The 12,002-nt window shown below is 39.8% G+C and overlaps 1 protein-coding gene across 10 annotated transcripts in view; it reads right to left on the bottom strand.

The window, feature by feature from the left end:
• Window positions 1-12,002, bottom strand: part of LDB2 (LIM domain binding 2) — a 351,072-nt gene that overhangs the window by 66,379 nt on the left and 272,691 nt on the right. For all 10 annotated transcript variants that reach the window (XM_005878129.2, XM_005878126.2, XM_005878124.2 and 7 more), the window contains one exon: window positions 7,741-7,913. In XM_005878129.2, the coding sequence (XP_005878191.1) occupies window positions 7,741-7,913 (173 nt within the window). The remainder of the gene's footprint in view (window positions 1-7,740; window positions 7,914-12,002) is intronic.

Genomic DNA, 12,002 nt, shown 5'->3' with positions numbered 1-12,002 from the left:
TTCCTTCCTTCCTTCCTTCCTTCCCCTTTTTTTGCTAGCAGTTTCATCTCTTTTCTTTCCTGTTACAGAGTGCAGGAAGATATGTTAGCAGACCATATCTATCCCCTTGACTCTGACATAATAACCTGCATTTCCTAGCATATACCACCTTCCTGTACTGAAAGAGAATGCCATATTTTTGCCACTCACATGTCAGCTACTCAACATGGTCCCCTTGACTATCCTTGGGTGGCTCTGGATCTTGACAAAATGGGACACTAGTGGCTTATCCATGGCACACTGAGGCAGGTACAAGCCAGTTAGTGGGTTCAAAGGGGAGTGTAGCTGCTTACCTGCCATGGTCTATTAATGACCGTATTAGCTGCGACTGAAACCCTGTGAGGCTCCATTTCCTCACTTGTAAATAATGGGCACAAAACCCATCTTACAGCAAGATTATGTCCAAAACCCATGGCACAGAATATGGACCCCACAAAGCAGTATCCTCCTACCAACCTTTCCCCCCCTCTTTCATGATCCTTTGACAATAGGAGCTTGAGCTGTTGTTCTAATTTTACTTAATCCTACTTTGGGAGAAAGTATCTAATAAAATTATTTATGCTGAAGTGTGGGATACTATAAGATTACCAAACCAGAGGTTCTCATTTCCAAAGAGAAATCCCAGAGAGCAATGCTTAACCCAAGGGTGTGGGTATCAGTTTCTGACATGGAAGTTAGAGGCATATTTAGAGTCCATTCCTTAAATCACATCATATCAGCAATGACCAATTCTGCTTGCATAAAGGGCCAGCCTTTGGGAGGGGGGTGGTGGTGGCGGCAAATTTATCTTTCTAAGAAAACTATGTCATTAATAAGAAAATACTTATTGGCGCTCTCTTCCTTGATAGACTGATTAATGATAGGGGAGCTTTTCAATCTTCTTTTGATATTCAAATCATTTTTCCCATGTAGTCATTATTTTATTTGCCTTTCTTTTCACTGCTAATGACTTATAAATGGAAGAAAATACTAGGCACTCCCACAACCACCGAGCCTATTTTGACTATAGGATAGGCAGTGGCAGTCACACACTGGTCCAGCTTAAATCATTACAACTCATTATTCAGCCCATGCTGGCCTCAGGGTAGCAGTACAACATACTGGATGGAGGTTTTGGCATCAGAAAGTACTAGATTCAAATCCTGACTCTACTTTTCACTCATTTTGAAACTTTGGGGACATCAGATTTCCTAAATTCTAGTTTTCTCATCTGTAAAATGAGGATAAAAACATCATCAGGCAGGGTTGTTGGAAAGATATATTAAAGGGAATTTTGTATGTAGATTGCCTAGGATTGCAGCAAGCACATACTAGGCTATAAACAACAGCTCTAATGATAAAAGAAATGCAATTGAAGAACACAGAATCATAGACCAGTAGAGCTATCTGAGACCTAGTGGTTCAGGAGAGCTATCTCGGGGGCTCTGCTTAGAAGACGTTGGCCTCCACCTGGACTCTGAGATCCCTTCCCATCTTCTAGATTCAACCAGATCAGCTTCAGTTTTATTTGTTTTCATGCATTGAGCTTCTGATCAAACTTTTTTGAAGAAAGGTTTCCTATGCTAAAAACAAACACATAAAACTTTGGAAATCACTGTGCAACACAAGTTATTGGGAAAGAAACAACCACCACCACACACATAAAAACAATAAGCTCAATAGGGAATGTGATCATTTCTAAAACTATAGTCTATGAATGTATTTAACAATTTATATCGACCTTTTATGCAATATTAACACACTCATTTTTCCCTCTGGGAACTTAATACAAAAAAGCCACCATATTGAGTTCCAATTATGTCCTAGGCACTGGGTTTGGTGCTTTCGGTCGACTCTAATGTAAGGTAGTATTTTCTTTAAGCAAGTTGTAAAGACCAGTACAGGAGAATTAGCAATGTGTGTTGATAGGGCACTACTTAAGACAGATGCTATGAATGCCTGCCATTTTCATTTTATCAAAGGTCTCAGAAGCACTGTAAGATAATTATTGGTAATCTGGGTGAAGACCCCTAACTCAAATCCAATTAGCAGAATCTGTGGGTAATTTCAGGCATTTGGGCCCCTTGCCCCCACATTCCTCAGTTGAGTGGTCTTCAGAGCCTTGTTTCTGATCTTAGCTATGACAGTGGAGCCCCTGGAAATGGGAAAGACTTTAGTGTCCCCAAACCACTCCCTAGAGCATCTCAGCTTTGGAATTAATTTACCAAGGGTTTCCAAAGAGTTACACGGAGATTAAGCCACACCATCCCCCTGGGTTTAGCATGACGGAAGCTACCTGCGGTGAAGGCTTTCACAAAAGGGAGGGGACCGTCACCAGCAAGTGACAGGGAAATACCTTGGCGATACAGAACGGAAATATTAGGATGCTATAATCCTGTTTTGGTTTCCTTTAAGAAAGAGGATTATTGGGAGTTTAAACAAATATTAGCCCAGTTAAATGTCATGCTTCTAAATGATCTAATCTATTTATTTTGTGCTTAGGAACCACAAACCCAGATTAGAAGGAGGTTCTGGTTTACCGGTATTGGAATAGAATATAATGGGAAGACCTGGATGTGGTCCTTCCGATGAATGACTGGATTGGAGATCTGGAAGGCCAAGTTAAATTGTGTCCTTTGTTTTCTGTGAGATCACACACCACACTGGTTGAGGACACTTCTTGCAGTCAAACTGTCATGGGGGCTACAAAAGGGAAAGTTGCAAGTAGCCTTGGGCTCCTCCTTTCTCAGCCAAAACCAAGGAGTCATTTCACCCAGGGCAGATCATATGCGAGAGCATAGTCCTTAGAATCAAATCTGAGTTGACTGTGTGGGGTGTTTTTCTAAATGAAAGACTGTAGGAGAGTTTGGTCACTGCTGGTCTTCCCCAGGTAATTACACCCACAGCCTCCTCCCAAATCCTATGAAACCTCTCCGCCTCTTGCCCCCATCTTGGAAGTTAAAGAAAATTGAAATGTTTGTGATTTATTTAATAAGCAACAATCATCAAATGGAATGGAGGCACATTCAATATATATATTGTTTGGAAATGGTAAAAAATGGGCATAGCTTATACTGGAGAATGAATGTTTTCTACTTTCAGAAAAATTCTCTGCATTCCTCTTAATCAATACAATTAATGTAGCTTTTATCTAAAGTTACCATTTTTAAAAAAAAAAACTGCCTTTCACTTGGCATCCAAAATCAAAAGGGTCCCCAATTAAGAAAACATTTTCTGTTATGCCGAATTCATGTTACCGTACTATGAGCTCTGACATTTTGTTTCTGTGGTAACCAAAATCAGCTGATTAGTTGGCATGGCAACCGAAAAGATGTAATCCCAGCAGACACACTCTAATCAATGCCCCCAGCACAGATGGTCTCCGGAGGATCAACAAAAAAGAGGCTGGCAGGCATTCAGCATGTCACGTGCTAGCTTGAGACTAGGCCAGGGATGAGAGAACTAAAAAAGAACATTTCTCAAACTAACTGGTAGCTTTTTAACCCTTTTCTTTCTCTGATTAATTGTGAAACAATACGGACCATGTAGTTACATATATAATACAATACTCATAGAGCTTTTATGAAATAAAATGTGCTTTTTAAATATGTATTTATTTAATTGTCTTGGTCTTTATGCCTGGAACAGTATGCATGGAATAGTGTTATGATAATAATTATTTTAGTTAGTAGATTACTAGCTTATTATAAAAGGACACAACTCAGGAACAGCCAGATGGAAGAGATGCATAGGGCAAAGTATGTGGGAAGGGATAAGGAGATTCCATACCCTGAGAGCTCCACTCTCCCCCAAAACCTATGGGTTTGCCAACCAGGAAGTACTGATTAGTGCTTTTAGATTAACAGTTGTATAAAGCTCATTGTACTTTACTTGGAGACACTGTTTGTGTAAATGCATATATATGCATATATTAGAGCAATATGGTTATTATCTGTAATAATTTGGTTATTCAGAATAAGAGTACAAGGTTCAAATCCTGGATTAGCACATGGTATAATGTGGCTCAGGGTAGAATGATGAGCTAATGGTCAAAGACAAGAATGAGTATTCAGATAGGTACACTTCCACGATACCTGGCTATAGTGGCAAACAATTTCATCATAAATAATTGAGACCAAAAAATAAATAAATCTATGTTTATAGAAGTGATAAAGGTGTTTATGGCTGTAATTATTGTTCTAATTTGTAAAACCTAAAAGTCACCCAACACATACCCCAGAGAGGGCTCATCTCAGCACCTGCCAGTATTGCACCCTTACATATAATTTGAGGGTCTTTGATTGTGAAAACCTTGGTGATTGCTCTTCTGATATTAAGCCTTGTTTTCTGTTTGATTTGAAATTGAATACAGAAAAGAAAGGCTTCCTAATGTGTTTTAAAATTCTAATTACATATTTATCCATAATCTATAATGTTGCGAGGCTCAGGAAATTGCAAAATGTGTACTATGCTCCTGAGGAATATTAAGTATTACTGTTGATTAGGACTGTGGCAGATTTTTGATTCACCAGTTGACCAAATTTTCATAAAAGCAACTCAGAACCACTGGCTCAAATGCTACTTGGGGAATTAGAGTTTATTGATAGTCTAAATTAGAACAATGTGCTAAGTTATGCCATGTACTAACTAATAGCCAGTTCCCCCCCAAAAAACAAAGCATCAGCTTCCAAACTATTTCTCTTTGTGACACTGGAAGTTCATTAACCCACTGTTTTATACTAAGTAGCCTGATTATTTTCTTACACGGAGATGAGTTATTTTTAATTAACATAAGAACAAAAGAAAAATGGGAAAGGTTCTTTGGGTTGTATAATAATCACTAAAGAGAAAAAAAAGAGAACCCTTCAAATTTTCTAAAAATAAATGTGCATAATTAGAATCTGGACTAAGTCCACATAGCTAAGCTACATTTCCCAGAAAGTAATATTTCTCATCGCAGTATGGAAATATTCATTACAAGATTTGGCAGATGGTCTTGCCATGGAGGAGAGTCAAATGGGTGATCTGAAGAATTGAAGATAGCCCGGCCTGTCTGACTCAGTAGGTTGAGCATCATCCCATGGAACAGGAAGTCACTGGTTTGATTCCTACTCAGCGTACATGCCTGGGTGGTGGGCTTAATCTCCAGCAGGGAGTATACCAGAGGCAGCCAAATAATGATTCTTTCTTATTGATTTTTCTTTCTCTCTCTTCCTCTCCCTTCCCCTCTCTGAAATCAATAAAAACATATTTTAAAAAATTTAAAAAATAAAGAATTGAAGCTTTAGGCTGGGAGAGCTGGGTCTAGGAGAATGCGCAGGTCTTCCTAGGGGGCGCCTTGGATGCCTGGACAACCACTCAGCCAACTGAGAGGGGAGCATTCCTGAATGAGGAAGAAAGCAATAGAGAAAACCCTAGTTTCTTCATTAGAATAATAATAATAAAAAAACCCCACTTTATCAATTCACCAGGAGAATGGGACTCTTTATTTATTTAATTTCAAACAGCCCTGAATAAATAGCACTACATCTTCAGAGCAACTGACTATTGTCATTTATAGAAAAGTTTTGGCCTGAGAAAGAAAGAAATCGAGGAAATATACAAAAAGATGCCTGCAAGATACATTTTTCTACCAATGGCCACAGGTTTGGTAAATATCTCCTTCATTATGGCAAAAGTTTTATTTAATTATCATGGATCCTCTCCCCCCTTAAAGCATAAGGAATTTGGGAGTTTTTTTTTGAAATACCTACAAGTAACACTAAGTCTTAACAAAAATCTATAATAATAAAAGTTTAATATGCTAATTAGACCGGACATCCTTCTGGATGACCTTCCAGACGAAGCCACAGCAGCGGGGGCTGAGGCAGAGGCAGCTGCCTCGGCAGCAGGGACCAAGCCCCTTGCATGAATTTCATGCATCAGGCCTCTAGTAATAATAATAAAGATAATGAAGCAGCAGAGAAAGGCTTTCTCTGCAGTGTTGGACTTTGCAACACTAGACGTGGACTGTGGATCCATCTGATCTACAAGATTAAGTAGATGTGTTAAGTCTCCAAAATGAAATGAGACATAGACACATTAAACCATCACCCAAGGGATCGTTCCTTTCCACAGAGCAAACTCTTCCCAGCACCAGCTCTGCACACAGTGAGGAACTTCTTTGTCTCTGAATGACAACCTTCCTCTCTGCTCAACTGTCAAAGAGGAAGAAAGAGAAAACCCAGCTCCCGCCTCACATTTAAAATGTCTATTAGCCAAGGCAAGATATCATATAATCGGTGGCATCTGATGATGTGCTTTTGCATTTTATGACCTTTCCCTTTGCCTTCGGTTTTTCACACCATCGTGAACAGCAGAAAGATGAAACTGCACCAACAAGATCAAGGAATACTTTAAACAATAAACACTTTATTTTTATTCTTTCAGCATATTGTGCATAAGCAACAAACACATCTTCCGTTTATAATTTGGGCTTTTGCAATTAACCCTGATAATTCAACTTTCCTTAACTATAAAAAGGGGGTGGCCATTTGTGTTTTCAATGAGAAGAGATAGCTGCTATCATTCATATTAAAAATTAATTTCACATTGAGTCTTAGTCAAAATGCAATGAACCGGTGTTCATTAAAATAAGCTTCTGTGCCTGGCTGGCATGGCTCAGTGGTTAACCGTCGACCCATGAACCAGGAGGTCATGGTTCGATTCCCGGTCAGGGCACATGCCTGGGTTGTGGGCTCGATCCCCAGTAAGGGGCGTGCAGGAGGCAGCCAATCAATGATTCTCCCTCATTATTAATGTTTTCCCCTCTCCCTCTCCCTTCCTCTCTGAAATCAATAATAAAAAAACATTTAAAAAAATAAGCTTCTGTTTTGCCAGATTCTATGACTAAATATTTGCTCTTGCTATTTTTCTACTTGGGAGAATATATAAAGGGGTTGACTCTAATGTTCCAGAAAGGTCTTTGTCCAGAGGAAGCACTCCATATGGCAATTATCTATGCATGGGAGAAGTCATAGGTGGGTTTTTTTTCCTTTTCATTTCAAATCCTTCATAGGGCCTTGAATTCTGCCTCAATTTTTTATCTGATCCTCCTCCTTCTCTCCCCATGTTTCTCATTCTCTCTCTCACAACTTCTTGCTCACTTGCTGACTGACCAATCATAGAACTTCTCAGAATTTGGGAAAATCACCTTTAAGCTCCAAATTTCCTAAATTCTTTTATATTTTTATGTTTCTTAAAGATTACGGTTAGTTGAGTTATGGTAAGTTGGATTTTCCTCCTGTCCAGTTCACAATGAATTTAGCTTTAAGAGTGTTTAATTTCAGTAACATATAGAATTTCTTCAGAAAATAATGGTATTATGACAATCATTGTGATTCTATATGGTCTTTGGATAAACTAGAGTGTATCTCCGAATCATTCTTTTACCTGTAGAAGATCTTTTGTATAAAAACTAACATTCTAAATTAGTAACCTGGGTTTAATAGGCAGCTGACCCTCTCTTGCCCTTAATTTTGAGGCTCTATCATGCTTGACTCCACCTTACATGCCCACAGCTGAGAACAAGAGTTAGCTGAGTTGCAAACATAAAAGATCATCTCACAGTGCTGAAAGTGTCTAAGATATGAGAAATCAGCTCAAAGTTCCGGAAGAAAGCTTCCATTATTATCCTTAAATACATGCAGAGAAGAACAAGCCATGTTGGAGATGGCCCCTTACCTTGGTAAACATGGGCTTCCCGTGCTGGGTGACCATCGCACACTGGTCACAGTCCACTGTGATGGATGAGTTGTGGTATGATTCCTTCGAGTGTTTGAGAATGTAATACAGGTCAGTCACCCCTCCTTCAAACACAGTGCTAAAGTAGCGGGGGATGAGGGTCCTGCCAATAGCTGGGAGAGAAACACAGACAAACAAAAAATGAATGAAAATATCCGGCTGGTCCCACACACCCCACACCATCGCCAGACCTGCAACTGGATACAAGTCATCGCAAGAGATGATGCCAGGAGGCAAATTTCTCTTTACAAATAGTCATGACCCTTCTGGGTTATAGTTTGTAAAATAAAATCCTCAGCTATTCAGACAAAAATTTGTACTGTCACCTCTCCAGATTTTGTGTCCTTTGAGAGTTGTGTGTGTGTGGGGGGAGGAGTGAGAGATCAACCAAAGGACTTGTATGCATGCATATAAGCATAACCAATGGACACAAGACACTGGGGGTGGGGGGTGGGGTGAGGGCATGTGCCAGGGGTAGGGGAGGCCAGGGGAAAGTCAATGGGGAAAAAAAAGGAGACATATGTACTACTATTTGTAACACTTTAAACAATAAAATAAAATTTTAAAAAAAGAAAGTCAACAGTGAAAGAGGTAGTATTTTTTAAAATTTATCTTTATTGTTGAAAGTATTAGAGATCTCCCCATTTTTCCCCATTTACATCCCCTACCTCACCTTCACCCCCCACCCAGGTCTTCCCCACACTATTGTCTGTGTCCATGGGTTATGCATATATGCATATAAGTTCTTTAGTTAGTCTCTCCCCAAATCCATCCCCACCCCCATCTTCCCTCTGAGATTCATCAGCCTGTTCCATGCTTCTGTGTTTCTATTTTATTCGTCGGTTTATTTTGTTCATTAGATTCCACAAATGAGTGAGATCATGTGATACTTGTCTTTTTAAAGAATGGAAACAAACACATTGATTACTTTGGACCTCATCTTTGTTCTCTAAGTGAACATATTTCCCCAAAATAAAACATACCCAACCCACTTGATTTTTCAATGGATTGCTTACAGGCCAGTTATTCAATCATGCTTTAGTAGTAGTTGTCATAATAATAAAAATTTAATAATGTAGTGCTTGATAGTGTGTGAAGAGTTTGGGCATTCAGACTTGGATCTTCAGAACAACCCTGAGTATAGGGGGCTGAGACGAAAAAAAGTTATTATGAAAAGAAAAGAAAAAGGTTATTAGGAATGTTTCAAAGTCACATAACTTGTGAGTAGAAAACTGGGGTCTCTAATTCCAAATCTGCAAACACCCAAACAGTCACTCCTTCTAACTGTCTCAAATCACTTTACTGAAGGGAAATCTTTAAAAGTGAACTGTGTACCTGCACATACAGAGATCCACACCTATGTCAGTACTGACTATTCATTCTGTCTGCTTCTGGAATTGGACAGAATATCTTTCTAGGATAAAAGGCCCATTTGAAGAGAATTTGGTACCTTCCACTTGGTCTAAATTGGTCTCCTTTATCCCTGTGCCCTGTCCTGCCCCATTTCAGTTGAGCGATTGTTAAGTAGCCGGTTCTCTCTGATATATGATGCTTAGAAACAGCTAACAAGTCCTTTGCTTCAGCAGAGATTTTAAATCCTCTTACATTGAAAATCCCAACTCATAATATCAGGAATTTTGCCTATGTGCAGATTTGAGGCAAAGTACTAAAGCACCCTCAAGGGATCCCAGGTTTTTAATAAACCTCTTACATTCCCCATACATGGCCTCCTGAAAGACAAAAATAATTTTTAAAATAAATAAATTTCCAAAGAGAGCTTTAGTAGGAAAGATCATGCAGTCTTCACTTGAATGTTTTAAAATGGTTAACTTCATTTTAAAAGAATCAGTGTTAATCTATCCCATATGGATCTATATCTCTTTTGTACATGGACGAGGGGGGAAAAAACACATTATAAAAAGAATACCCTGCCAAACAGTTTTCTGAAACAATCTCTAAAGAATCCTGACATGGATGACTGGTCTCTGAATAATTTATAGAGTTGTTATTGCTTCATATTTACTGCAGTTAAAATCAATCAACAAATATGTTCTGCATATTCCTGGATCTTTGGCAATTCTATCTTAAACAATCCTTATACACACATTTCCTAAATCCTGCCTAATCCCCAATAGCACATGTTCACTCATTAAATACAAAATCCAAATAAAGAGTCATTTGAGTCCACCATACATGTACGCATGGCTTCTATTGTAAAGAAAACTTGGTTAATGCGAAAAACCTTATTGTACTTTGCTAAACAGATAAAATATAGTTAAATGCATTTCAAATATTCTAACTTAAAACTACATACTACAAAAGAGCGCTAGTTATTTGACATTTTGGGGATCTGTACTGTGGAGAATAAATACAAACCATAAAAAAGTAGAAGCAGGGTGAAAATATTTCACCACTGTATCCAAGGAATTGTCCCAATAAAAAGGTTACTGGATTAGACACATTGCAGTTTATTCATCATGAATCCTGCACAATTTAATTCCTTTGCAGTAGCGTTTGTTATATGTTATCATCATTTTCATTCATAGCATAAGAAAAATTGAATGAGAAAATATCAGAGATTCCTTAACTTTAAACCTAAATTATTAATTAGCTCTCCGACTCTAGAAAATGTACAAACTGTGTGGGAAAGATACCTGGAGGGAAAGGCAGCTTCGCTTCATGGAGTACTTTCTAGCACTCTAGGAAATGGTTGCTATGGAGACCTGAGATGTGTTTTCAGCCCTTTTCCTTTGTGGGACTGTCCCTAGCATTTTCCCCATGGTCCTGTTTGGACCCTCACTCGCACAGCTCTGCTATTCACTGTAATAGACTGCACTCTGGGGGCCCCACAGAACCACGGCAATGGTAGTCACATTGTCGTGTGTGCATTCTCCTCTCAAATATGGGCTGGGTCCTGTGGTCTTCTTTAGCCAGCAGAATGTAGCACAAGTGGCCTGATGCCAGTTTGGGGCTAACCCTTAAAAAGGACTAGACTAGAGGCTTCCCCTTTGTGCTTAGGGGCAAGCCATGGAGATGTACAAAGTTCAACTACTGTAAGACCGCCATAGTGCAAGAAGCCCAACCTAGCCATGCGGAACAGTCACGTGAAGGAGAACTGTGTCTGACAGCCAACAGCCCCAGCTGAGCTTCCAACCAACAGCCAGCACCAACTTATTTGTGTGAGTGAGGCCGTCGTGGGAGGTGGATGCTTGAGCTCCCATTGAGCTGCCTCAAGCTGATGTCACTTGGAGCAGAGATGCGCTGTCTCCCATATGCTTTGCCCAAATTGCAGAATCATGGGCAAGTGAAAGCGGTGTTTGTGCTTTAAGCTAACATCTTTTGGAGACCTTTTTAATGTGCCAGTGAATAATCATGGCACCCTTGCAAATCCCTAGGCTGCAAAGATGGGCAAATTACTATTTTTCCCTGAAAGAGGGCAGTTTTGCCACTGAAGACATATGAATGTAGAAATACAGAAGCTCCCATCCAGAGGAAAGCAGACCAGAGAGACAGAGGGCCTTTGTGGACTGATTTGGGCCCTCATCTTAGCTGGGACTGAAGGCAACTTTAGTCCTTGAAGGTCCCACTTTTGTAAGATGTGCCTGCTCCTCTCTTTTTTAAATAAAAAATATTAAAATTTCTTTGAGTAAGTTGGGATGAGCTTTCTGTTATTTGCAATCAGAGGAATCCTGATTCATGCTGTCCGTCCTGTTGCAGCATGGAACAAGGTAGTGAACACTGAGCTGTAAGAAAGCGATGAGAATGAGAATTAGCAAACGATGTGAGTCTCTCTTTGTGTCAGAAGGGTGTGTCAGAGACAGTATTAGTTTTCTACTCACACTAACAAATGGTCACAAATTTAGTGACTTAATTTCTCTGTTTATTACCTCACACAGTGTTCTGACAATCTGACTGGGTCTTGCTGGGCTAACAGGTGTCAGCAGGGCTATCTTCCTCTCTGGAGGCTCCAGGAGAGAATCCCTTTCCCGCTTTTTGTCCAGCATCGAGGCTGCCGCCACTCCTCAGCTGTGGCCCTTCCCCCAGCCTCACACGCAACAATGGTCATGGAATCCTCATAGGGCATCGCTCTCGCTCTCCCTGCTGCCTTCCTCTTCCATTTTTAAGGACCCTGGTGGCTGCCTTGTACCCACCCAAATAACCAGGATCATCTCCTATCTCAAGGTCCTTATTCAGGTCTGCAA

Source organism: Myotis brandtii, unplaced genomic scaffold (assembly GCF_000412655.1).
Source record: "Myotis brandtii unplaced genomic scaffold, ASM41265v1 scaffold547, whole genome shotgun sequence".
NCBI classification, from domain to species: domain Eukaryota; kingdom Metazoa; phylum Chordata; class Mammalia; order Chiroptera; family Vespertilionidae; genus Myotis; species Myotis brandtii.
The sequence above is the reverse complement of the archived record's forward strand: the minus strand, read 5'-3'. Positions and strand labels throughout refer to the sequence as shown.